Genomic DNA, 26,911 nt, shown 5'->3' with positions numbered 1-26,911 from the left:
ACACGGGTGGGACTTTTTTAAGTTGATGGAAATGTTCTGTAACTGGATTGTAGTGATGGTTGCACAACTCTATAAATCACTGACTTGTTTAAAACAGAATGGTTTAAAGGGATGCTAGAGTGGGTAACCTATTAGGATACTATGGTGGGACTCTAGAGAGAGAAAAGGCAGGGAGACAGCCTCCATTTCCAGAGTTGCAAAATGGGAATAAAGAAGCCGGTTCTGTAGCGAGGCTAGGATGAGGTGCAGCAACTGGGTGCACCTGATGGCAGCACAGAGCTTGAGGAAGAGGAGTCTCAAAGACTAAGATTCCTTAATGCAGAGGAATGGCAGCTCTGTGTCTACATTTTAGAGTTTAAGGGTCAGAAGCACCTGCATGTATAGCTATGGAGTGGTTTAAAACGTCATCAGACAGGTGGGTATAGCTCAGTGGTAGAGCCCACGCTTAGCATGCATGAGGTCCTAGGTTCAATCCCCACTGCCTCCATTAAAGAAATAAAACATAAATAAAATAAAATGCCATCAGCATGTTAGTGAGAAATGGCAACTATTCCATACCATCAGCCAACCCCAGGCCCTGGGTCTGCTTGCCTCACTCTCTCTCCCTTCTGTAAACTGGAAAAGCGCTTTGCAGTCTAAGACATTTCACTAGATTAAATATGACCGTGAACTCCAGCCAACACCGGGTGCGGAGCGAGTCCGGCGCTCTGAGATATCCCAGGCCAGGGATAGTGCTCTGGACCCATCCGCCCAACCCGAGCCCTCCAGCTGGAGGTACGGTAAAAACGCAGCAGCAGCCGCCCTCTGCAGGAACGCCCGGACGTAACGCGCTGCCCCGCCCCGTCACGTGCCCGCGGCGTGACACGTCACACCCGGAAGCAGCGGCTGTGGGGAGCCGACAGCAATGAGTGGGGAGACCGGACCGACGTCCTTAGCGCCCCCTCCTGGGGAGATCGAACCGGGCAGTGGGGTCCGCATCGTTGTTGAGTACTGGTGAGCGGCTCCGGCCAGTGGGGGGATCCGGGCTGGACGAGGGTGGGTCTACCGGAGGCACCTTCGCGGAAACCCAGGCGGACTCCAGGTATCTTCTCCCCAGTGAACCCTGTGGCTTCGAGGCGACCTACCTGGAGCTGGCCAGTGCCGTGAAGGAGCAGTATCCTGGCATTGAGATCGAGTCGCGCCTGGGGGGCACAGGTGAGGCCGCAGAACACCTGAGTCAGTGTTATAAATCCCAACTCTACCACTTTCTAACTCTGGCATTGGCTGCTTTATATAGTGTCCAGCAGTCTGGCATGCAGTAAAATGTCCAGCCAACTTGAGTCCCCTTCCATAGTTAAGGGGGTTCACAGATGAAGCCTGTCGGGAAAAACAGGTGAGACTGAAGTGTAGGGTTGGAGGGGAGGGAGCCTTTTTGAGTTATGAGGCTGTTCAAAGGAAGGACACACAGGTGACGCCTTCCTTAGGTTCCTTTGGCTTGACCCAGGGTTGGGAAATGGCTTGGAGTCTCTGATGGGGCCCGTGAGGGACAGGGAGGCTAACTGTTAGGACTAAGGAGTGGAGAGGGCCCCTCTTTGAAGGGCCTCCCCTAACTTTTGCCTGTTCTCAGTACACAGTTCACTCATCGGTTTATTTAATACCAGGGGCCTTTGAGATCGAGATCAATGGACAGCTGGTGTTCTCTAAGCTGGAGAATGGAGGCTTTCCTTATGAGAAAGATGTGAGTACTTGCAATGCTGGGAAGACCCCTGGTTCACTCTGTCCCTACAACGAATGCATCACCCCTTTCCCCGTCTCTGCCCTTCAGCTCATTGAGGCCATCCGAAGAGCCAGTAACGGAGAACCCCTAGAAAAGATCACCAATAGCCGCCCTCCCTGCGTCATCCTGTGACTACACGTGATTCTGGGTTTCTGCTCTCTTATGGGATCCAAGCCTTGGTGCCTCTTTGGTCCTGCTGAGGGCTCCCCACTGCCTGTTTCACCTCACTTAGCTCCTGGTAGCTAAGAGGCCATGGCCTCCACTTCACCCCTTTGGGTACTAGGAAGGAATAGATGCTTCTGTGGTCTTGGGGGTGGAAGAGAGACCCTCTCCATGGACATTTCCACAGCCACCTTATACCCCTTTCCCAGGATCAGTGCCCACAAAAGCCTGCTCCCCTCTCCAGCTTAGCCATACCTGTCAGATGTTACCATAATTCTAATTTATTTTCCACTGGCCCCAGGCAATGTCAGCTATTGGCAATAAAGTGGCACTACAAACACTGTGCCTGCTCTTGTGTGTTTTTTTGTCCAGTCTGGCACTGTGGGGCGAGGGGAGAGGGGTACAGAGGCCAGCCTAGCCTTTATACCACTGTGACTGTGCTGGCTGGGTGGGCTTTTTCTGGATAGCTGCCCCTAATTCAATGATCTCTTCTCTCATAGCCAAGGCAAGGAAAATGAGTCACACAGTAGGTGCTGCCTCGTCTTTCCTCTATCATTCCCCAACTCCCTCTACCCACAGGGAAGAAATTACCCCCCTTTTCATGGGTGGCCTTAGAAGTTCATTTTTCCTAAGGAAGAATGATCTGGTCATCAGAGGGCTCTCAGATCAGAATCCCAACTCTTGAGTTTCCCCCCAACCCAAAAGCCAGGAAACTGGAAGCAGGCTCCTTATTCAAGCTTCCTGAAGATTCTTAGCCAATCCCTCCAGGAAAGATGAATTAATTAAATGTAAGTTAGGAGGTAAGCGGTAATGGGACGGCTTAGAGCCACCCCCAGATATAGGCTGGCGCCCAGCTGTTTTCTAAAATATATTTGCAAATGGAGAAAGTGGGTACGGAGAAGGGACATGCCTCCCTCAACCCCAGGGATCCCCCCCTTCCACAGTACCCACTCTCCACCGAGTCCTTATTTCATCTTAAAAAAACAAACAAAAAAACATAAGTAAAAACAAAACCAAAAAAGCACTCTGTACAAGGGCTGGATCTGGGCGCTGCTGCTGCTCCCTTCTTCCCAGGGGCAGCAGTCTCAGGACAGTCTCCAAATGGGTTGCTCTGGCTCCTAGACACCCACCGTGGGGCCTCGTCCCCTCCTGGGCCCAGCTCCCCTAAGTCCTTCAGTGCCAAGGATCTGGAAGACGACAATCAGGCTGAGCTGCTCCCTCAGAGAAGGAGACTGTGGCTGTGGCATCCAGTGGGCCCTAGAGTTTGCTGGGGCAGGCAGGGCTCCAAAGTTAATCAAGACTCCCAGTGCTGCCCCCTCTTCCAACCAGGCTGAACCACTCTCAGCCACCCAGGAATTGGAGTAGGAAGGAAGACTCCTGGCATGGCAGGCTCCCCTGGATGTGGTCCAAGGGCCCTCTCCCTGCCTTGTCCCCGACACGGGCCAGAAGTCAGGCCTTCCACACACCCTGAGGGTTCAGCAGAGCCTCAGCAGACCTGGCCTTTTGGCTCATACTGGAGCGTCCAGACCCAGGTACTCGGGGTTCTCTGCTGTAGGGGTCCCTTCAAAGGTGCTGGGTGGAGCGCCCCGCTCTGATGGGTCCTGGTCCCAGTAATAGAGGTTGTCAAAGGCTGGGCTGAAGGCTGGAGAAGGGCGAGACTGAGGGGCAGCCCTGCCTTGGGGTGCCAAGTACTCAGGGTTCTCCACAGCAGCCCCAAAGGCAAAAACGTCTTTGACAACCCCATTCTTCCCTGGGGAAAGAGTCTTGGGCCTTTCCAGAGTGGCACCAGCAGGTCGAGAAGGAGGCAGAGGACCCTCTAGGGGTGAGGGTGGCTGTGGTCGAACCTCTGGCTGGTTCACGTATTCTGAAAGGACAAGAAAAGGAAGCTTGTTGGGGAAGGAAACCACGTGTCCTGACTATTACCGCTGCCCCCACAGTGGACCCTGGACCGAGTACCTCCAACTCCCACCTCCCAGCCTCTCATCTCGGGCCTGGACTCCATACCGGGTTGGGGGCTGCAGGTCAGAGGGGCAACGTAGCCATCGGTCTCAGGAGGCAGGGGTCCTGTGGGGTCCTCACTGTACCGCTGTAGAGGGCTGGAGTCATGTTGGGGGAGGGTCTGTAGCCCCTTGGCTGCCCCCATTCCCAAGTCGCCGTCAAATACATCAGAGCCAGCCCCTTCTGAAGGTGCCAGTGGAGACTTGGGGGGCTCCTCCTCAGAGGGCTCCAGCCCCAGCATCAGCTCACCACCGCCACTCTGAGAACAGAGAGAAGGTCATAATGGGAATCACTCATGATCTGGGATGGAGACCCCATGGGAACTGACAGGGTCACAGGAGATAAACAGAAGTCACCTCTGGGGTATGACATAGTCACCGTGGAGAGAATAGGGTCACACTTGGGAAGCTGTAGGAATCCTTTTTAGATATAATGGGGTCTTCTCCATGAGAGGTGATGGTTGGGGGGACATCAGAGAGAGGGACCCTAGTCCACTGGGGTCGGGGGAGGTAACAAAACACACCCACCACAGTGTGACGGGGGCACTGACCCTGGTGGATGTGCTGCGGTGCCTGCGGTGGGCCGTGCCCCCAGCGCCCAGGGCAGGGTCTGGGCAGAAGAAGCCCTGCTGGGGTACTAGGTACTCCTCAGCATCCACCAGATCCCCCATGTCGTCATCCTCCAGCAGTGAGCGGTAGAAGGTGCTGTCCAAAGGGCTGGCAGGGCCCAAGTCCTCATTCTGGGGAGGAGGGAGACAGTATGGCAGCCTCTCTCCAGCCCAGCCTGCAGCCTCCTAAGGGAGGCTCAAGGAGGGCAAGAGGTGTGCCAAGTCCGGCAACGGCTGGGCTCTGAGGCCTGGGATCCAGGAATCGTCTCCCTTTCCTCCCTCTGCGGGAAAGTGCTCTTAGCACTGGCAGGGATGGGGTGGAAAGGCCCAGTACCTGGATGACCACAAAACGCTGGGGGTCCCTGGCCATGCGGGAGAATTCGGCCACCAATTCCCGGAACCTCGGCCGACATTCAGAGTCAATCATCCAACCTGGGGGCGGGAGGGAGCTCAGCATCTCAGTTCTGGCTCCAGCCTGTGTGCACCCTCACCCCTCCACCCCTACCCCGGTCTAGACCACCCCAGTTACTAGAGTCCAAAGCCCTTAGGTGGTAGAGGAGAGGTACCAGACCAGGTCCTGAGCCAGAACCTTTGAGAATCTCTACTAGTTTCCCCTTTTTATTTTGCACATAAGTCTCTTTCTAGCTGGTCCTTGATAGCGCCTCTGGACTGGTACTGTAAAAGGGAAGTGAGATGCTTTTGAGGCTCCGTTAACCATATCAGAGCCCTGGGGTCCAAGTACATCCTGCTCTTGGCCCCCTCCCATGCCCTTTGTAGGTGCCTTGACCCTCCCACTCCTCCTCCAAGCAGCCCACATGGCTTAGCCACGCACATTTGACCATGATCATGTAGACATCAATGGTGCAGATGGGGGGCTGGGGCAGCCGTTCCCCCTTCTCCAGCAGGTCAGGGATCTCCCGGGCTGGGATTCCATCATAAGGTTTGGCCCCAAAAGTCATCAGCTCCCACACAGTCACACCTGAGGCAGAGATGGGGTTAAGAGGCAGGGGGGCCAGAGGGAGCTTTAGTGTACTGAGCCCCAGAGGCTTTGCCCAAGAGCCTGGCACCATGAGGGAAGGACGGGAGAGATGCAGTGCCAAGGGGCAGGATACCAGTCTTCCCCCATCCCTGGGAAGCATATAGACCTAGGCAGATTGAAGCACTGGCAGCCCCTTCCTTCCCTCCCACATTCATGATACAGCGTCTTCATTAACTCACCCCATCCCAGCTCTCATCCTTCCACCCACATCCCCCCAGGGCCATGGCTCCTTGTCCACCCTCCCAACCCACCCTGTCACACACCATAGCTCCACACATCACTCTGGTGGGTGAACCGCCGGCGGAGAATGGACTCCAATGCCATCCACTTGATGGGCACCTGGGAGAGCAGAGAAAGAAGTCCTAAAACCAGGGAGATGGGCATTCTGAGTTCTCCCAGAAGCCAGACCCCACTCCACCCTGCTTCACTCTGCCCCCTCCTCTAACCTTGCCCCCATCTGCGTGGTACTCCGTCTCATCAATGTCCAGTAGCCGAGCCAGCCCAAAGTCTGTAATCTTGACGTGGTTGGGACTCTTGACCAGCACATTGCGGGCAGCCAGGTCCCTGTGCACAAGCCGCACATCCTCCAAGTAGCTCATCCCCTGGGATCAGAGGCATCTGCATGGACCTCGCTCTGCCAAAACTCTCCCAGGAAACCTCCCCATCCTAGCCCTAAATGGAGACAGAGGCTTGCTCCCAAGGGCACTTGCAGAGTGCAGGTCACTCAAGTGCATACCTTGGCAATCTGCACACACCAGTTCAACAGGTCCTGGGAGCCCAGGCGCCCGCGGTGTTCTCGGACGTGGTCCAGGAGGCAGCCGTAGGGCATGAGCTGTGTCACCAGCTGCACCGTGGATGTCAGGCAAATGCCCAGGAGGCGGGACACATATGGGGAGCCTACTCCAGCCATCACATATGCTTCCTGGGAGCAAGGGTACACACCGAGAGGGTATGGGAAACCACTAACCTCCAACCATCATATACCCCTCACAAGGACTGAGGCATGCCTGGGGACCCTCACCCAATCCAACCCATTCATCACAAACCAGAACCATGGCCCACAGACCAGGGAAGTTAAGAGTAGAGGTTTGGTGGGGGAGGGTATAGCTCAGTGGTAGTGTGTGCTTAGCTTGCACGAGATCCTGAGTTCAATCCCCAGTATCTCCTTTAAAAATAAATAAATAAACCCAATTACCTCCACCTCCAAAATAAACAAACAAAAAGAGTAGAGGTTTGGGAAATCACAAAGTATCTCCAGGGGAGGGTGTAGCTCAAGTGGTAGAGCACATGCCTACCATACACAAGGTCCTGGGTTCAATCCCCAGTACCTCCTCTAATAAATAAATAAATAAGTAAACCTAACTACTCCCCCCACCAAAATACAAAAACAAACAAAAACCCAAAGTGTCTCCCAAAACCCCCAGAGACAAGAGCCCAGACCTGTAGCCAGGAGGTGCCCCCTGTACTCCCAGCTGGATAGGGTGGAAGAGCTTACATCCAAGATTTCTTTGTTGGCTTTGGGGGATGTGTTTTCCCTCAACACTTTGATGGCCACTGGGATTTTCACATTTTCCCCATCAGGGATCCAGATGCCCTGCAGAGAGGAAGATGTGAGTAGGCAGAGGGCCGGCCAGATCCAACTTGCAGTCGTCCAGGGGGTCGTTACTTGTGCTCCCAATACCCCTCCCCATCCTTAGGCCAACCCCATTATTTAGCAACAACCGCTCTATTTCAGCCCACTCGCCACTCCAGTTCCCCTTATTCCAGCCTCTGTAGCTGCTGTCTTCCCCAGCAAAACCCTCGGCCACACCTTGATGCATCCTCCGGGACCGCCCACCCCGGGACTTTGGCCCCACCCCTGACCTTGTAGACTGTGCCGAAAGCTCCGGATCCAAGCACCTTCACCTTCCTCAGCTCCGTCTCTTTCAAGATCCGCATCTGAGCTTGATTGGGCATCGCTCCGCTTGGGGTCAGGGGCTCCACCAGCTGGGGTGAGGGGGTGGTGCGTCAGTGGCGCCGACTGCGCCGCAGACCCCAGGGCGACAGAAAAGCCCTCAGACCGCCTCACCTCGGTTTCCTGCAGCAGCCTCCGCATCGTGTACTTCCGGATCTTCTGCCGCCTTCGCTTAATTAGGATGCCGAAGACCAGCCCCATGACTACGGCCAGCAGAATGCCCACCACAGCGGCAATGATGGACGTCACAGGGCTAGGGGCATGAGCCAGGGTCAGGGATTGGGGACCAGTCTGGGGCAGGAGGGACGAAGGGGGTCCCATGGAGGGGCATGAAGGTCACTGGTATTTGGAAAGGGAAGTTGGAAGGATGACCCACAGGCTCCCATCCTGTTTTACCTACTCTAAGACATCCGTTGGCTACTTGCTACCTCCAGAATAAAGTCCAAACTCCTTGCTGTATTCAAAACCGTCTCCACCCACATCTCCAAGTTGTCTCCGCTCTTGCCCATGGCTCTAGCCCTTGATTTTCAAACTTCCTCACAAAAATCACTAGGGAGCTTGTTAATATGCAAAAGTCTGGAGCCCCACCCTCAGAGATTCTGATTGTGGTACAGGGTGGGGCCCAGGCACCTGCACCCAGTGATTCTGATAGCCTAGCCAAACTTTTCACTATAGGTCATGATGTATGCACTTCCCAGCCTATTTCTTCTGCCTGGACCACTATTTCTGCATGAGATCTTTCAAGACTCAACTCTTCCTGGGATAGATGGAGCTCCTTGGTGCTAGCCCTACGTCCTTGTCTTCCTTGTCCCCCTCCCTTGCTTAACCAAGGGCTAGCACATCACAGACCTCTAGTGAGTGTTTGTTTCATGGACAAATGCTTACCGAGGACCTACTCCAATCTCTTTTTCTCCCCAAAGTCCTTCCCAAAACACCCTGCTGCCCAGAAATCAAGTCCAATGATGGCAGTGATGGACGTCATAGGGCCTGTGGCCTAATGGTGAGGAGATCCTGTGCCCTGACCTGACTCAGACTTTACCCCTTACTCCCTCTCTGCTTACTCAGCAGCCCACCACAGCAGAACCTTCATCAAACACATCCTAGACTTTCCTGACCCCTCTCTCGCCATGCTGCCCAGTTGCTTTCCTCCTAATACAAGTGACCCTCTTTCAAGACCTGGCTCACATGCCACCTCCTCCTTGAAGCCTCCCCCTGCCCCCAGTTAAGAATTCATCATCCCATCCTTAGTGCCGCAGCTGCGAGCTCTCTTTTCAATGTGCCTTGGATGAACACTGCCTGTGTTCCTGACGAGACACATGGCTACTCGAGGGGGTAGCTGGGGAGGTGCTGGGTGTCCTTCGCCATCTTTTCCTGTTCCCTGCCCCCCAAGCATCCCGAGCAGGTCCTCCACCCACTGGTTGAAGCTAATTGAAAAGAGGATCAGTACGGGAAGAATGGGCTGGGGAGGGACATGTATCATGTCAGGAGACCCCCTCTCTGCAGTGGTGACCACCCAGGGCAATGTGGGATGAGTCCTGGGGACCAGGCTGACCTGGCTCTCTGCTCGGCGGGGCAGCCCTTGTCATCCAGGTCCACACAGCTGCAGGGGAGAGAGTTTCGTCAACAAGGCTGGGAACCACCTCCTGCACTCACTCCAGCCACACAGTATTCCCGGAGGTGGGTGTGGCTGGGTTTATTATCCCTATTGACAAAGGCAGAAACTGGGCTCAAGGTCTCTCACCCCACAGGGGAGTCCTTCTCCAGTCTGCAAACCTGCATCCCCTGCTCCCCCACATCTCCCTGTGGTGAGTAGGAAGTGGGGGGCACCCAAAGGAGCATCAAATCCAAAAAGTTTGGCCATTCCCTCTGTAAAGGATGCCAGGGTAGTAATTGGGCACAACCTCTGCAGAGGACAGTTCGGCAATACTGTGACCCAGCAGTTCCATCTCTCAGGACAGACTCTAAAAATGCCAGTACCTACACACTAGGGGACATGTACAAGATGCTTACTTATACATGGAGCTCAAGTGCAACAGACTGCAATAAATAAATCTAAAAAAATAAAGGAAACAAGCTCAATCAATATCCCTCAAACAGGGACGTGGTTGAGTAATACTACATCCATGTTGTAGACTGAGTAGTTTAAAAAAAAAAGAGGTGAGATCCATGTGTACTCACAAGAAAGGACTGCCAAGATACTTAACGGGTGGGGGGAGAGCAGGGGATCAAAGTGTAGAACAAAATGTAGAGGACAATCCCATTTACATTAAAAGATACACACACACACAAAACCCAAAACTGATTATATATGAGTTAGACGAAATTGTTCAAAAATAGATGAGCTTGATGAAATTGTCATTTCTCAGTCATTTTTGACTTGCAAAAACAGCAATGTTATAGGACTCAACCTAACATAAATGTAAAATACATTGATGTAAATGTGTAGAGAAAAGTCTGGAAGGATGCACACACCTGGAGTAAGCTGGTGGTTCTCTGCAGGGAAGGGAGGGCCTGGGTGGGTGGGGAAGTGGATGAAAGGGCACATCTGCTTTATGATGTTTATACTTTGATACTGCTGAAAATGTGTGTCACAAGAATGTATGCATGTGTTCCACGTGTAATTAAAGATAACTAAGTGAAAAAAATGGGTAGAAAAACACTGCAAGAAAAATTGCAATGTTGAGTGAGGAAAAGCAATTTGCAAACAATATGTGTGGTCTATGATCCCATTTTGGTAAAAAAAGAAATACATACTAGAATGTGCACAGATGAGAACTGGAGAATAATAATACATAAACAGATTGTATTTGTTATAATAGTAATATATATACATTAGCATGTGCACCAATAAAAAAGCTGGAGGAAAAATATTGCAAATTATTAACAGTGGGATAGAATTGCTAACACTATTCATTTATCTTTCACAGTTTAATTTAAAAAATTTTAACATGTGTCACTTTTGTGATCAGAAAAAAAAAAAGATATAAAAAAGTAAGGGTCTCAGGTTAAGTAAAAGCAGAGTTGTCCCACTTTTACAATAGGAGCCCCAGAGAGGCTCCTGGAATGAAGCCCTTCTTTCTGTGGAAAAGCCCCTCAGACTCACGAGTGGGTGCAGTTGATGGGGCACGGCTGGCACGTGCCCTCCTCATCTGGGAACTTCCAGATGGGCATGAACGAGAGGTCAGGCTTCACACCACTGGGGCAGCGAGCCACGCAGAATGGAGGATCCTTGTAGTGGGTGCAAGCCACACACTGGTCAGCCTCCTGAGGGGGGAGGAAGGGCTTGTGGGGGGCTGGCACCAACCCCCCCAGGGCAGCAGGATCAGGCCCTTGGGTCCCCTTTGTGCTTCCCAGCCGCCCAGTAGCATTTGTCACCTTGCTCCTGGGACAGCCCCAGACCCGCTGAGTCTGCTGCCCCTGTTCCGCGCCCAGCTCCCCAAAGCCTGATCCCCGGCCTGGTGACGGGGGAGGGGGGAGGGTAAGGGAGGGTAGGGGAGGGTGATGGTGGGGGACGGGTTATTACCTAAGGTATAACAGCAAGTAATAATAGTAACTATTTTTAAAAATGTTTTTCCTGTGCTTAGGCACTGTGCCAAACCCTATTTTAAGTTAATTCTTACTGCATCCCAGTGTGGTAGGTACTAGTATATTATTCATTTTACGAATGAGCAAACCAAGGTTGGAAGTGGGGCCAAGGTTGGAGTTGAATCCAGGTGATCTGATGCCTGAGCCCCCAGGTCTAACCACCCAGGCATAGCCACAGCCAAGAGCGCAGGCTTCCCTGGGCCCTTCTCATGGTCTGGAGGGCCTCAGGGTCCACGATTCCCCAGCACCCCAGCCTCCTTCCACCCTCCTACTGTTCAACTCTGAGCTTGGAGCCCTCCTCGGGGATATATTTTACCAGACTTGGTCAGGTCCCCCTAGCAGCACCCCCAGCCCCACCCTATTTCCCTTCACTCAGCTCTGGGCCCACCAGCACCTCACCGAGCCAGAGCAGGTCACCGAGCCGTTCTGGGGCTGACACTCGGGGTGGCACGGCAGACAGTGCCTGTCCTTCACGTACTCCCGGGGGACCCTGAGGGGAAGACGGCTGGTGAAGGGGTCTGGAAGGATCCCCTGTGCCTTGCTCCAGCCGCCCCCTCCTCCGCCCCACGTACCCCTGCAGTACTCGGCATTCCTCCACGCACTCCTGACCCCGAAGGAACTGGCTGCAGTTGACACACTGGGTGGGTCCCGGACCCCAGCAATGCCCATGGGCACACAGCGAGTGGCAGGTCAGGCCCTTGCCCACTGCAGTGAGGAGGAAGGGGTCAGAGGGGACTCTTAAGGGAGGCTCCAGGTCCAAGTGAGCCAGGGAAAGCATCTGTGGGAATCACTCTGGGCTGGAAAGGTGGGGATAGGTGCTGAGCAAAGCTGGGAGAGGAGCATTCTGGCGGTCCAGGAACAGAGAGGAAAGGGAAGGGAGGGATGCCAAGGCAGGACCCAGCTAGAAGCGATGCCAAGAGGTCGGGCCAGCCAGAACTGTGTCAAGAATGGTGCACCAGGGAAGGGCAGACACATGCATGAGGAAGTCCCAGACTGCTGCTGCCAGGGGCCCATGGGCATCCCGTGTGCGGGCAGACAGGGAGCGTGCGGTGCTGGGCTCCCTGTCTTACCGCACTCATCCTCTGGCCGGTTAGCACTGTGGAGCAGGGCCTGGTGGGGGTTCCGGAAGAGCTGGTCCCAGGGCACCGTGTGTACGAAGCAGAGGTGGGCGTTGCGGTGGATGAGGGCCAGCCCACTGCCCAGTTCCCGCAGTGAGCGCAGCCCCAGCCAGCTGATGCCCAGCCCTTGCAGGGTCAGCGAGTAGGCACCCCTGTGGGAGGAGGAGTGCTCAAATGCAGGGGCGGTGCACTGCTGACCCTCCCCAGTCAACAAAGGCTGCCCTCGCCTTCCTCCTGTCCCCCGCACACACTATAAACTCCCATGGAAAAGTTGCTGCTGGAGTCCCTGGGGAACAGGAAGCTTCCCCCTCCAAACCCCCACACCCAAAGCTTTTCCCAGGCCTCCTGGGACAGCTCCTCCCCCATCAGGCCCCCCTCCCCCGGTGCTCACTCATGCAGAATTCGTCCCCGGATTACTCGCAGGTTCTGGAAGACACTGAGGTCAGGCAGGCTGTCTGGCCATGCTGAGATGTACAGGTAACCTGCAGGCACAGGTGAGGCTAGGGGTGTGGGGACAGGACGAGGACCCTCAGCCCCATCAGAGCAGGATTCAGAGGCAGAGCCCACCTGTGATCTCCTCCAGAGACTCAAACACTCTGAGCTGCTCAGGCTGGAGGGGGCCAGTGTTGGAGGCTGGGTCCCTAGAAGGAGGATTAGGAGAGGAGTCAATAGGGACAAGAAGTGGGTGGCATGACTCCCGAGCTGGCCCTGCCACCCTCCCCAACCTCCCTTCCACTTAAACCCTTTGCCCATCAAGCCCGGCTGCTCCCATCCTGAGCTTCAAAGCCCAGGCCCTAGTTTGGCAGGATCTGTCAAAACAGTATTTATATCCTTTGATCTAGAAACCCTACTTCTAGGAATGTGGCCTAGAGAGACACTGGTCCCTGTTCCCAAAGGCATGTAGAAGGCAGAACTGTTAGAGCCAAAATTTAAAAAACCTAAAAATTTTTTAAATATTTAAATTTTAAAATTTAAAATTTAAATTTTGAAAAATTAAAGACCTAAATACCCATCAGTAAACAGGAGAGCTGTTAAATATAACCCTGACCTATCCAGACAGTAGACAAAAACTAACATTTAAGAGCACGTAGCATCTGCTGGGCACAGCTGTAAAAGCTTTACAAATATTAACTCATTCAAACTTTATAACCACCTTAAGAGAGTGGGACTATTTTTGCCCCCATTTAACCAACGAGGAAACTGAGGCACAGCAAGAAGGCCACATGACTAGCAAGTGGTAAAGCTGGGTCTTGAGCTGAGGCAACCTAGGCTCTTAGCTGCTACTCTTCACTACCACCTGCTCTATAGCTGTTGAAAGAACAAAGCAGTGGACATGAATGAACTGTCATGACCAGCTCTCCAAAGCCAAGGCAGACGGTACTCACAACATGCTCCCATTTTAAATCAACCCCTCCCCATCAAATAACTAAAACTATGTTTCTCTGTGCGTGTGTATCTACGTATGGATTAATGGTCTAGGACACACACAAACTTTCCAGTGGTCTCCTCTGGAAAGGGGAGTAGAGTTGGAGGAAGTGTTGAAGGGAATTTTCTCCTTTTAAAATATTTATTTTATTATTATTATTTTTTCCCTTCTCAGAGGCATGGGGGATTGAACCCAGGACCTCATGCATGCCAAGCACACACTCTACTGCTAAGCTACACTCCCCCACCCCCTCCTTTTTTAAATACATTTTATTGAAGTATAATTCACATACAACAAATTGCACAGATTTTTGGTGTACAGTTTGATGAGTTTTGTCAAATGCATTCACTCACACATCCACCACCCCAACTGATATACAGAACATTTCTATCACTTTCCATCATTTCTATCATTTTCATTGTGTCCTTTTCCAGGCTGGCACAAACACTGTTCTGATTTCTCTCACCACAGAGTGGTTTTGCCTGTTCTACAGCAAAGGGAATCTTACAGTGTGGACTCTCTCTTGTTTGGCTTATTTCACTCAACAGAATGTTTCTGAGACACATTCGTGTTTTTCTGTATATCAGTAGTCTGTTCCTTTTATTGCTGAGAATTTCATTGTATGGACACACCACCTTTTACAGTTGACCCTTGAACAACACCTGGGTTAAGGGTGCCGACCCCACCACACAGCCGAAAATCCAAGTATAAATTCACAGTCAGCCCTCTGTAGCCACGGTTCCGGATTCAACCAATCCCAAATTGTCCAATACTGCAGTACATACTTATTGAAAAAAGTCTGCATTTAATTGGACCTGCACAGTTCAAATCTGTGATGTCCAAGGGTCAACTGTATTTATTCATTCAGCTTTTTTTAAATCTCTCTGATAGAAACTTTTCTTAATTACAGCAGAGTTGATCTACAATGTTGTGTTAGTTTCTGGTATATAGCAAAGTGATTCAGTCATACATATATATATTCTTTTTCAGATTCTTTTCCATTATAGGTTATTACAAGGTATTGAATATAGTTCCTTGTGCTATACAGTAGGAACTTGTTTATCTTTTTTTCATATATTATTTATCTCTTGACATACATTTGCATGATTTCCAATTTGGGGAAATTATGAATAAAACTACTATGAACTCACTAAGAATTTTACTTTATCCGGATAGCTTGACCCCCATACAAGTGCATGTTCATGGATAACATGGTATTTATGAGAATCCCCCCCAAAAGTCTCTGCTTCCTCTGGTCTTCCACTTGCTTCCTTTGCACTCCTGGCCTCCCACCTTTCCACCTCTGTCTCCCGCCATCCCCACTTCGGGGTGCTCAGAGTTCAGTGACTGCCCTGATGCTGCCTCAGGCTGTGTGCCCACCCTTAACTACCAGTATCCTTACCCTTCAAAGCTCTCTGGCAGAAATGCCAGGCTCCCAAAGATCTTCTTGCAGCCGGTAAACTCCTGGATATTGGCACTGGTGACTGCCCTCACCTCCCGCAGGTGTTCCATGCCCAGACCATAGCACACTGGGGGGGGGGGGGAGGGGGCCCATCTCAGCCTCCACAGGAGCACCAGGAATTCGAACTCCTGGGTCCTGTCCACAGTCCCATCCTGGAGCCACATCCTCCCTCCCCACATTGGCAGGAGACACAGGGGAACTTGTGGGACTGGTCTAGGGAGGGAGGGCCAGGGTAGAGTCAGTGGGAGAAAAAGACTGGGTCCCGGGAGGGTCTGAGGAAGGGTGGGACAGTGGGCTAGGTAGGGCAACAGGAACTGCAGCCTGGCTCAAGGGGTGGCCAGTGGGTACCTCGGGCACAGGGCTTGCTGCACTTCTCACATCGCTGGGTTCCATCCTCGGCTGTCACCTCTTGGTTGTTCAGGGGACAAACCAGGGTGCAGGATCCCACGTCCGTAGACAGATAGTTGTCTGAGGAGATCAGGATCATGTGTTCATGCTCCACCTTGAGCTGTGTCACTATGCCCAGCTAGCACAATAAGTATGATATTGACCAGTACTGGGGTGCCCTTACAACATACCTGAGCCCTGGATACCCACCTCCTCCTCACAACAGCCTAGAGTAGAGTTTTCTTTAAATTACTCAGTCATTGTGCTAGTAAGTGGAGGAGCCAGGATCTGAGCCCAAATGGCCTGGCTCTACACTCTGTACTCTCACCCATCGTGGGGAGGGTACGACCAGGACCCAAGAGCCCACTCCTGTCTCCAGTGAGAGGAGAAAAGAGGTCCCCAGGTCTGAGGCCAGTCTCTAAATGCCCATCAGTAAAGAAGGGAGCTGGTAAATAAAACTCTGATCTATCTACACCATAGAATAAAAATGAACATTTAGGGGTGCTTAATATCTTCTGAGCACAGCTGTAAGAGCTTTACAAATATTAATTCATTCAAACTTTATAAGCACCTTATGATGATGGGATTATTTTAGCTTCCATTTAACAGATAAGGACACCAAGACACAGAAAGTAGGTCACATGACTAGTAAGTAGCAGAGCTGGGTCTCAAACCCAGGCAATCTGGCTCCTGAGCCTGGCTCTTAGCTGCCACTCTTTTGCCACGTGCGCCACAGCTGTTGAAGGAACAAGTCAGCGCATCACGAACTGTCATCACCAGCTCTCCAAGGCCAGGGGCAGACAGTACTCACAGCATGTTCCCATTGACATAAACCAAGCTCCCCAGCAAAACTGCTCAAACTACGTTTCTCCCTGGCACTCACAAGGACAGGCGGTTACACAGCTGGCACCAAAGGTATAACGGCCCTCGGGGTTGGGCATGGACTCGAAGGTGTCCGTGTTGTAGGTGACCAGAGCCGGGCAATGCAGCTCACAGATGCCGCTGTGGTTGAAGTGGAGGCAGGCCTAGGGGACAGGCAGCTGGTGGGCACTGGGCTGTTTTGCCCTGATGTGCCAGGGTCCACAGGATAGCACCAGGTGGGATGCCCCACCCTTTGCACCCCGAGGGCTGGGGCTCAGGGGGCACGTACCAGGCAGTCAGAGTGCTTGGGGCCCGTGCAGCCGGCAGCACACTGCTCATGGCAGCAGTCAGTGGGCTGCGGACCCTTACAGCGGGCACAGCCACTGGCACAGACGGTTCCTGTCACTGTCAGGAAAAGGGTGGGATGAGGGGGTGGGATGAGGGCTGGGCGGGAGCCCAGGCCCCAGACTCTCACCAGCATCACCTTCTGGGGAGATCACCTGTCCCTGGGAAGATGCCGAAGTCTGGCACCCCCTTCCCATGTCATCTTTATTCCACCCAGCCCCTGGCCCACCCATGACTCACAGCTCTGACAGTCCTCGGAACTTTCTCCCCAGCAGTGGGAAGCTTTACAAGCTGGAGAACAGGGTGGGCCTGGGGAAAGAAACAGAAAGACAGTGAGAGCAACAAAGGCCAGGAGACAGAATGCACAGCGAGGAAGAGGGAGAGACTCGGACGGGAAAAGAGGACTCCAAAAATCAGAGGCACGGCGAGGGTGGTGCTGGAGAGGGTATATAGCTCAGTGGTAGAGTGCGTGCCTAGCATGCACAAGGTCCTGGGTTCGATCTCCAGTACCTGCCTTAAAATAAACAAATAGGAGGATGGTATAGCCCAAGTGGTAGAGCGCATGCTTAGCATGCATGAAGTCCTGGATTCAATCCCCAGTACCTCCTCTAAAAATAAAGAAGTAAACCTAATTACCTCCCCCCCACCACCACCACCAAGAAGATAAAATTAAAAAAAATCAAAAACAGAGGCACAATCTAGAATGAGATAGGACAGAAAACCACAAAGATGGAGAGACACAGAGAAAGAGGAAACGGCGGCGGAGGGCGGCCAGAGTGGGGCGGGGAGCAAGCCAGGACTTGGAGTGGGTGGGCTGCATGAGAAAGAGGCAGCTGCCGGGGGGAGGGGGGGCGGGGGGCGTGGCTTACAGTCCCGCGAGCGGTTGGTGTCTATCAGCATGAGGGCCGGCTGGTTGTTCTTGTGGAAGATGTCCTTCCACAAAATTGTGTCCTGGTAGCAAAGCTGGGGGTTTCGCTGGATCAGGACCCCTCCCTTCAGAATCTCTGTGGGACGAGCAACAATCAGGGGCTTCTTTCCCTAACTTTCATCTTGGGGCCCGCCCGCCTTCTACAAGGGAAGCAGCCCTCTTAACCAAGCCCTACGTTCCTCTGAGAGCAGAGAAGACGCCTTCAGCATCTTTTAGCCCCGCCAATACCACCTTCAACACACGTGCACAAGTAGAGATCCAGGAAGGAGTGTGTTGTCCCTGTCACTCTCTCCTCTCCTCCCACCTCTACTCTGCACATTGCTTAGCGGCTAAATGAATGTGAAACCCAGCCTCGCCAATACTAACTGCGTAACCTTAAGCAAGTCACATCCTCTGTAAACCTCCGTTTTTCTCATCTGTAAAATGAGAATAATATTGATGCTTCCCTTGCAAGATTACAGCACAACTGAAATGGGATCATGCATGCAAAGTACCTAGCACACAGAGTTTGGGACACTGTCAGCTCCAGGGCTGCTGTGTACAGTGGCACAGGTTGTTCACTGTACATGTGTACTCAACCATGAAGTGGGCAAGAACCCGGCCTAATTATCAAACTATGTGGGCTGGCACAAGCTGTCACTTCCTGAGAAAAGAAATCTCTTTTGAGTCTTCACAAGGGTGACTTCCCTAGCTCCAACTGCACCCATCCAGAAAAGGGACCCCACTTTTGATTCACACAAAGACTCCCCATGGCCAGCAGCAGCCCTGGTCAGCTCTCAATAAGCAGCAGAAAGTTTCAGTGATAATGATGACCACCTGTGAGGCTTCGCAGCTGCAGTTCCTGTAGCCCTCCTGGGGTGGCCCCTACAGCAGGGGTGGCACTTTCCAGAAGGTCTGCATTGTCCAGCACAGCCAGGGCGTAGTTGTCCTCAAAGAGCTGGGTGCCTCGCACGATTCGCAGCCTCTGCAGTGGGACCCGACTCACCTGGTTGTGAGCGATGAGGACGTAGCCCTGCACCTCCTGGATATCCTGGGAGGGGACAGGGTAGGGGAGGGCTGAGGCAGGCCTGGACCCTGTAACACCACTATCACCCCCACCAAGGCCGCCTCAAGGTTACCCTGTGCTTGAGGATCTTGGGCAAGGCCCCCATCCACTGAGCAGTCCTGATCCCTCAGGCATAAAATGGAGACCCCCACCTCCCCGGACTAGATCCTAGTTGGATCAAGAAAGAAAATGGTCAGGCGAGCACTCTGTAAATTGAGCAAGTGCCCCACCATCTCTGCACCTCAGATTCTTCATCTGGAAAAGGAAAGTTCTGGAGGAGATGATGTCTGTGATTTGGCAGATTAAGCACTGCACATGTGGCCCCACTCCAGGGCGCCATGGACACAACCCAGAGGCTGCTTTCCATTCTCCCTCCTGCTCCTGAACCTTTCACATACATTTCCCATTTGATCTATTTGACCTTCAAAATGAGCTCCCCAGGGGGGAGTCCAAGCATGCCTATTGTTCCCAATATGCAGATAGGGAAAGTGAGTTCCAGTGATGCCTGGACCACATTCGCATGGCTTGTCAGTGGCAGAACTGAACCTAGAATTCACCAGTCCTTGTATTACTCCAGGAAGCAGAGGAACAGGCTGGGGCAGTTGGACAAGGGCAGGTGATCATGCTGGCAAGAGAGCAAAAAACTGAGGAGAGAAACAGATGCATTCCACCCAGGGATGTCCATGGCCACCCACATTATAGAGAGGGAGTCAACTGGTCTTGCAGTAGAACGGATAGGGGTTAGGCATAAGAAAGGACTTCCCAGCTGAGGAGCCACAGCAAAAGAGGAAGTACAGGGAGGAGAGCCCTCTTCTACTACCCATCTGCAAGCAGAGGGCTCAGTCCAGCAGGAAGCAGGGCCTGGCTGGGTTGCCTATGGGCCTCACCTGCAGGAAGGAGAGGCTGGCGTTAGCGGGCAGGTAGGTGAGCTCCAGGTTACCCTGTACCACCTGACAGCCCTGGTAGAGGTAGCGGAGCATGTCCAGGTGGGTCTCGGGACTGGCTGGGAGCCGCAGCTTCATGTCCGTGCCGGTGCACACTGTCCAGAGAGAGAAGATGGGTCAGAGGGCACTGCCCAGTGAGCTTCTCCAACCTGGCCACTTCTGCCACTCACTCCCCCAGAGTCACGCCATCTCAGACAGCAAGAAAGCACAATGCAAGGACCCCTCCTCCCATGTCCCTTGTACCTGCAGAATGTGTAACAGCAAAAAAAAAAAAAATCTGCAGGTTTGGAAAGAGGAAGGAAATTGGGGAGAGCCTCCCCTGACCTGGCCCAGCCTGCTTATCCTGAAGGGGCCTCCACTGTGCCAGTCCTAGGGAGCTTGCCTGCCCGATCCAGGGTGCTGACTGGCAAAGAAAGCTTTCCTTTGTCCCAAAGGCACGACTCAGGGCCAACGGGTAAAAATCCCCCAAGAGAGGCGAGGATGAATCATGAATCCTCTGGATACCCCCTGCCCGTCTCCCAGACAAACTCAGGGCATTCTCCCTACCCCATTCCAATGCCGCCCACATGCCTACTTCCTGGCAAGGGATACCTACCCCCTCAATGCCACCCAGAAAGTGGGGAGAGGGTCAGCTGGAGTCATAGCTGGGGCATGGGGACCCCCAGGGGCCTGGTCACTGCAGGGACTCTGGAATTCCCCCAGGCAGAGAAAAGAAGCATTAGACCACAACTCTGGGCATCCAGACCCGGGCTGCAGGTGCTGGGCCAGAGCGGTGCCTACTCCTACGCTGGTACCTCATCCTTGCCACCTCCTCAGGGCAAGACTCCAGAACCAGCTGGCAGAAACTCCTGCCACAAGGGCACTATGTCAGTCCTGTGTACCTGCCCAGTGCCAGCCATCAGCCAAGGGGCATCAAGATGAACTGCCCCCTGGCCCACTGCTACCCTGGCCGGGTGTCTCTGAGACCACGAAGCCCAGAGATACTGTAAGGGGGGCAAACTACCCTTGGTAAGGGGGCACTCTGGGCAGCAGCTGGCAACATGCCTGCCAGCAGGGGGGAGATTAAAGTGCCCAGTTGAACCCGTTTTTCTGCTCCGGTGAGAAGATGAATCACCTGGTGCGTCTTGCCTAGGAGGGTGTGCCGGGGGAGGTGGGAGGAGGGCACCCCCAGAGACGAGGTCCACAGGTGCCTGAGCTGCCCGGGATTCCTGCTGGTCCCCACTCTACCTCCTAGACTACGTGCAGGTTCAGGGGGACAGCACAGTGGCTGACTTCGAGGTCTGAGACCAGGGGTCCTTGTCTCCCAGCAACTTGGAGCCTAACATCAGATCCTAGGGGGTAATAAGTGAGACCCCCTGCCTCCAGAAGCCGGGGGAAAGGCTGGTGGGACAAGCCACCAGGGTTCTGGCCTGAGCCAATGGCCATGAGCTGGCAGCCTCCCAGGAACTCCCAGAGTGGTCTCTGTTCCTACCCCCTGGCCAGATAGGAAAGGAAGCAAAAATGGAGGAAGGGGAGGGCCCAGAAATAGAACTCAAGCCCTCCCCCCTCCCCAGATTCCCAAGAGAAACAAGAGCTGGGGGTGGCAGGCCAGGCCCAAAATAACGCCCGCTGCCAGGACCTCCCCCGGCCTCGGCTGCTTCAGCTGCTTTGTAGGCACAGCTGTCTCCAGGCCCAGACCCCAAGGCCCTGGCCCAGGCCCGGGACGGAGACCAGCAGAGCTGGGGCTGGAGCCGGTCTCCACCCCCCGCAGCCCTCTGCCGCCTCTAAGGGACACCAGCTGCGGTAGCCAGGCAATGGGAAAACAACAATGGCAACACTGGGGGCAACCACATCAACTGAGCGCCTACTGTGTGCCAGGCAGGACCTCTGGGTGGAGCCTAGTACTCCAGAGGCTGGGACTCTAACCCCAATTTTGCAAAAAAAGGAAACTGAGGCTGACAGGGGTTATTCTCCCAAGATCAGAAAGCTTGTGAGCAAGAGAGGCAGGATTTGAACTTGAGTCTGCCCAACATTAGCTCCCACATTCCTTCCACTAGGCCTGACTGCACACACACCCCACCCCACACCCTGTGCAAAGGTAAATACACACCAGGTCTGTTGATGCCACTGACTACATTACAGGCTCGGGGGGGGGGGGGGGGGGGCAGAGTGGCTGAGTTGGGCTGGGTGGGAGGAGCAGAAAGAGTAGTAGCCCCGCCCCAAGAGTAAGTTTGTGGCTGTTTTGAGTCTGATTCGAATCTGATTAAGACTAAGTGTTTGCAACAGATGATAAAAGTTGGGGCTCTGAGAACTTACTCCAGGGAGCTGGAGGCTTTCATGCTAATAACCCCCAACCTGACATGAAGCCAAGAAAGATTCTGGACACCTCCCCTACCTCCACCTCCCTCCCCTTCACCAGGGCCCTCCAGACCTCCCTCCCATCCTCCATCTCCTCACTCATCTCCCCTCCCCAGTCCTCACCGTGGTCCCCATATCCACTCTGTCCCAGTTGATTTTCTTGGAGGGAAGGAGATCCTATTCCACACAGAAGAGCTGTCTCCAGAACACCTGCCTCTCAGGAGCCCAAACCTCCAGATCTCCGGGGCAAAGTCGATATGAGGCAGAACCAGCCCAGAGTCCAGGCAGGGCACACAGAGAGCCCCTCATACATGTTTTCAGGATGAATGAATGGATTAAAAATAAATGAAGTCCAATCAAGAGTCTCCAAACCAAAAGGGACCAGTTGAAGTCACAGCGTCCAGTCCTCTGCTCAGAGGCTGGTCTCGGTCCCCATGTCCCTCTGGCTGGACATCAGTGGGCAGGGCTTGGTCCCAGCTCCGGGGTGCTCTCAGGTAGATTCTCTCTTTCCCAGCAGCTTCCCCCATTTTTTTGAACTTCAGCCCCAGCGGCTTCTCTTGCCCACCAGCATGAAAGCCAACACTTCCTTTGATTTCCATGAACACTACCTGCTCCCCAAAGCTCATCTCCCCCAGACCCACAGGGCCAGAGCCCATTCTAGTGACACCAGGACTCACTCACCACACACACCCCATATTTCAGACTGGGAACCGGGCTCAGATCATTAGTCCAGAACCCTAACTGGGTCGCTTACTGTGACCTTGACTAAATCCCTGGACCTCAAGAGTAAAGGCCAAATCAGATTCACCTCTATGCCCAAGAGTGCCTGTGACTTAGTAGACACTCCTAGAATATTTACCAACCTGAACTTGGCTGTAAGGAGGGGATAATAACACAATAACAACTCTTACTCTCTGCAGAGAAATTAAATGAGAGTTAAATGAGATAATGAATCCAGAAACAGTCTGTAAACGTGACAAGGCTTTGTAAACAGAGCTGGGGCAACACAAACATTGGCTATAATAATGCTCCTAGTCCTTAACAGAGCACACACCCCTTGCCCTCCCTAGGCTTTCTTTCCAGGGCAGGGGAGGAGAGGAGGCCTGGCAGGAGATGAGGGTGTCACCCCAGAAGGGCTTCTCACAAGGAAGGGAGGGTGATCACTTTCTAGATCATCCCAGCACCCAGGGACAGACACAAGTATCCTGGTCCTTCCCCAGTCCCCCAGCCCCAGCCCCACACTACTCCAACTGTCTCCCTCACCCACAGCCCTGTAGGTTCCCCTGGCCTCTGCCCCGCTCCTGCCCTCAGTCCCCTGCCACACTGGAGGGCTCAAGAGGAAGACAGACATGGCCTGGACAAGGAAGGAGAGGACTCCAAAGCCAAGAGGGAACCTGGAGAGGGAGCCAGCTCACTCTCATTTTCTAAAGCCTAGATAAGGGAGGTCACTCACTTGAATAACAGAATAGCACCTCTACCCAAGTCTAGCCACCTGACTGTCCCTGAGGCTCTGCTTAACGCATTCCTGTCAAATGGATAAGACTGACCAATTCTTAACGTCTCCTCATTGGAGCCAAAAAATGCCCTGGACATTATTGGGTCACTGTGAAGCCTTGGATAAAACACTCCATTTCTTTGAACTTCAGTTTTCTCATTTGTGCACCTATAGGATTGTTGCAGAGAAGAAATGAAACTGTACTGGGTAAGAACATAGCATACAGAAAGTACGTGGTACTTTTTTTAAAAAGTTAAAGCAAGAGAAGTTCATACAGTCGGAGCCTGGGTAATTCCAAACCAAGAGAAAATGAAGAGTGCTTTGTATTTGACTTTGTAATACAATATATTTTCTCTTTTTGCAGTTGATCCTCTTTTCAATTATTTTTGTTATGAACATTAAAATGAGGTTACTTTTCCTAAGTATAGCAAAAAAAAAAAAAAAGGAGGTTGTTGGGAGAATTATTTGGGAATTAAACTGAGCTCTGCAAAGATGTGTTTGCTGCACTTTACAGAACCTTGACCTCTAAGAAAAGGAAATCCCAACCCTCTGAGCTTTCTCCATCTCCTTTTCCCCCACATTCCTGCCCCAGCCCTCAGCGCGGACATATACAGGGAGTGTTAGAGGCAGCTGGGTGGGGCCCTGCCATTTTAGCCAATCCCCTGCACAACACACCCAACATTTCTCTCTGTACCCGGAGGTGCTGGCCCAGGGGTGAGGGATACACGAGGGGCCCCCAGTCATCAGTCATGGGGGTGGGAGAACCGACCCCTCAGATCCCAGCACTGCAGCAAGCTGGCCACTCTCCACCTGCTCAACTCCCAGGCTCAGGTGAGGAGGGCAGCAGCTCAGGCTGACAGCCCAGCTGGGCCTCTCTCTTCTCAGCAGAAGGTCAAGGGTGAAGACGCCCGCTTGGGAAACAGGGAAGGGAAGGGGAGGCTCCTTTCTCAGAGAGAAGGCATGGGGCCACCTCCTGCTGTTTACAGCAGATCTTAAGGGAGTTCCTTGAGAGGGCAGAGTTCAGCAGGGAGATGGCTGTTTGGCCACACAAAGCTCAGACACACAAACACACAGACCACACAACTCAAGAACACCCTCACATAGACGCCACTCAGATAATACAGCAAAGCTCTGATAGAGGGACCCTCGTGCAACACACGGACAGACTGACACCCCCTCCTTCTCTGGACTCTCTGACCCATGGAGACCACCCACTACAGAACCCATTCTCATTCGGTCTTGCCCACAACTGGGTGATGCAGGGAGCAGGGTTCTCCAGTGTTCGAAGTAGATGGATATCGTTATTTCAAAGGTGTGGTTGGGGTTCCCACTGCCTGAGGTCCAATCTGGGATTTATCACACTTGCTGCTACTTAACCTCTTTAAGCCCAGGTCTTCATATTTCTGGAAAAGGGGAACACTAGTTAGCAGAACTTCTCTTAGAGGATTGTTCTGAAGCTTAAAGGAGGGAACACAGGCAAAACATGCACAGCACCTGGCCAGAGTGTATCTCCAGCGAAAGTGAGCTTTATTCGTTATGGACAGATGGGGCAAGACACACACTGCCACCGCCCCCAGCACCCTTCCCCACACCCAGAACGCAGGAAAAGGCAGGACCTACCCGCATCTGGTCCTATTCCTTATCCTCCCTCCTCCCTCCATCCTGCCCAGGAATCCCTCCCTCAGAGCTCTCCCACTTTATGTCCCCAGACCAGGAAACCCACCACCACCCCTCCGAGGCCCATGCCCTCCAAATGTCACAAAGCGCACAGTCCCCGAAGTCGGCCCCTAAAGAAACTTGTTCAAAACAAACGTCTCCCCCTTCCCCCATCCCAGACTCCAGCGTGAGGCAACTCTGAAGTCCGACCGCCCAGACTCTGCTCCCCGGCTCCGGCTGGACAGGTTGCTTTCCCCACCTCCCCCCTCCACACCCCGACGCTGCTGAAGCTGGAGTAACTAACTCGACCGAAAGGGGGCGGGGAGGGGGCCGGGCAGAAGGGACCCCCAGGAATCCAGCCCAGTCCAGTCTGGAGGCGGAGGCTGCCAACTGGAAAGGCTTTGAGAGAGGACCTTGAGGGGCTCAAGAAAGGGGAGAACGAACACACACACACACACACCGTGCAATTCACCCTTTGAGGGAAACTTTCTGAACAATTTCAGAGAACTTTTTGACAAGTTCCGGAGCCGTCGCGGAGTCTGCAAACGCCGGTCCCTTGAATGGGACATCTAGAGCGGCTCCGGGTGTAATCGCCCCCCTGCCCCACCTTCTCTAGTCCCTCCGTGCCGAGGGCCGGCGGCTCTGAGCGCCTGGACTGCCCGAAACTTCGGGTCGGGAATCTCGGTTGGTGCCTCCGCCTGCCCGGGGATTTCGGCGAGGGTCCCAGGCGGCAGGGTCCCGTCGCCGCTCCCTGCCCTCCCCAGCCCAGACCCACCTTGAGTGCCCGCGGCTCCGGAGGGCAGGAGGGCGAGGAGGAGCCCCCAGCGGCACCAGGCCGCCAGCTCCATGGTGCTCACTGCGGCTCCGGCCCCATGGCTCCGGCTGGACCAGGCGGGCAGGGCGCCGGGCGGGCGAGGGGGAGGGGGCCGGGCGCTTGCACCGGAAAGGGCACCCCGCGGAGGGGCGGCCGGCTGCCTCGCGGGCTCTTCTCGGCTCTGTGGGCACGATGGAGGGGAATCTCAGCTCCACAACTTCATTCGTGTACTTCCTCAAGGCAGCCCTCCTCCTCCAGCCTCCTCCTCCTCCTCCCGTGATTGGGAGCAAGCGCGCTCACAGCTCGCCCCCCCCCCACCCCCTCCAACCGCATTCCAGCAAGTCCCTGGGAGTGGCAACTCCCAGCTTCACTTTCTCCCTCTCTCCGCGCAGGCCTGGGGTGCGTTGTTCCCAGCGCCCCGGACGCCGGGGTTGCCCGCAGCAGTTCTCAGCCGTTTCCATGGAGAACCCGACAAAACAGAGGAGGCTGATCGCGCCCCCTCCCTCGGGAATCTGGAGCAAACTAGCTTACAACATCCTTAACTTTCTTTTAAGTCGCAGGTTTTATCTTGAACATTCCTTGCCGTTTGCATCTTACTCCATCACATGCCTATTTGTTTTAATATCAAATAATGGTTTTACTACCACATCCTCAAGTAAAATTGCTAGTCAAGAAAGGGAATGTGTTGTGTTTAACCTGCGGCTTCAAGGACTCCCTAGCATACCTTCTTGAATCTTTTAGGTATCTTTTCCAGTCTGAAAAGCATGGTTTTAAGGGGGTCCACAAGTCTGGGGAGAGAGTCAAGTTGGAGAAACCTTCATCTCAATCCTTCAAAGAACATCCTTGTTTCTTTACCAGACACTCAGCACCCAATTCCTCCAAGGATCCTTCTCTGTCCCTTGTCTTTTATTAGCCTGCTCAATTCCACCTCCCCACTTTGCATTCCACCTGGAGCCCCTGACCCTGTTCCTAAGGCCCGGCTGGCGGTGGGG

General features: G+C 53.5%; 2 protein-coding genes across 2 annotated transcripts; one reads left to right on the top strand and one right to left on the bottom strand.

Moving 5' to 3' along the window:
- Positions 1 to 854: 854 nt before the first annotated feature.
- MIEN1 (migration and invasion enhancer 1) lies at positions 855 to 2,259 on the top strand. The gene is made up of 4 exons (XM_006176352.3): positions 855 to 993; positions 1,097 to 1,194; positions 1,641 to 1,717; positions 1,805 to 2,259. The coding sequence occupies exons 1-4, from the start codon at positions 905 to 907 to the stop codon at positions 1,886 to 1,888; spliced, it is 348 nt and encodes a 115-aa protein (XP_006176414.1). The 5' UTR covers positions 855 to 904; the 3' UTR covers positions 1,889 to 2,259.
- Positions 2,260 to 2,772: 513 nt separating this feature from the next.
- ERBB2 (erb-b2 receptor tyrosine kinase 2) lies at positions 2,773 to 26,215 on the bottom strand. Its single transcript, XM_032457924.1, has 27 exons — positions 25,881 to 26,215; positions 19,561 to 19,712; positions 18,445 to 18,658; positions 17,570 to 17,704; positions 16,941 to 17,009; positions 16,645 to 16,760; positions 16,378 to 16,519; positions 15,456 to 15,575; positions 15,048 to 15,174; positions 12,787 to 12,860; positions 12,611 to 12,701; positions 12,172 to 12,371; positions 11,674 to 11,806; positions 11,501 to 11,591; positions 10,620 to 10,780; positions 9,069 to 9,116; positions 7,631 to 7,769; positions 7,426 to 7,548; positions 7,058 to 7,156; positions 6,299 to 6,484; positions 6,009 to 6,164; positions 5,826 to 5,901; positions 5,356 to 5,502; positions 4,858 to 4,955; positions 4,467 to 4,655; positions 3,923 to 4,175; positions 2,773 to 3,782 (listed from the first exon to the last, which is right to left on the bottom strand). The coding sequence occupies exons 1-27, from the start codon at positions 25,951 to 25,953 to the stop codon at positions 3,427 to 3,429; spliced, it is 3,768 nt and encodes a 1,255-aa protein (XP_032313815.1). The 5' UTR covers positions 25,954 to 26,215; the 3' UTR covers positions 2,773 to 3,426.
- Between the last annotated feature and the right edge of the window lie 696 nt (positions 26,216 to 26,911).

The sequence above is a fragment of the Camelus ferus genome, chromosome 16 (genome assembly GCF_009834535.1).
Source record: "Camelus ferus isolate YT-003-E chromosome 16, BCGSAC_Cfer_1.0, whole genome shotgun sequence".
NCBI lineage: Eukaryota > Metazoa > Chordata > Mammalia > Artiodactyla > Camelidae > Camelus > Camelus ferus.
The sequence above is the reverse complement of the archived record's forward strand: the minus strand, read 5'-3'. Positions and strand labels throughout refer to the sequence as shown.

What these genes read in the sequence shown, in the direction of transcription:
- ERBB2 (XM_032457924.1), bottom strand. Translation starts at nt 25,953, where the DNA reads ATGGAGCTGGCGGCCTGGTGCCGCTGGGGGCTCCTCCTCGCCCTCCTG. An exon ending in CGGAGCCGCGGGCACTCAAG is followed by an intron (nt 19,713 to 25,880) that starts GTGGGTCTGGGC and finishes CTCTCTGGACAG; the next exon opens with TGTGCACCGGCACGGACATG. An exon ending in CACCAACCGCTCGCGGGACT is followed by an intron (nt 17,010 to 17,569) that starts GTAAGCCACGCC and finishes TTCTTTCCCCAG; the next exon opens with GCCCACCCTGTTCTCCAGCT.
- MIEN1 (XM_006176352.3), top strand. Translation starts at nt 905, where the DNA reads ATGAGTGGGGAGACCGGACCGACGTCCTTAGCGCCCCCTCCTGGGGAG. An exon ending in CGCATCGTTGTTGAGTACTG is followed by an intron (nt 994 to 1,096) that starts GTGAGCGGCTCC and finishes TCTTCTCCCCAG; the next exon opens with TGAACCCTGTGGCTTCGAGG. An exon ending in GCTTTCCTTATGAGAAAGAT is followed by an intron (nt 1,718 to 1,804) that starts GTGAGTACTTGC and finishes TCTGCCCTTCAG; the next exon opens with CTCATTGAGGCCATCCGAAG.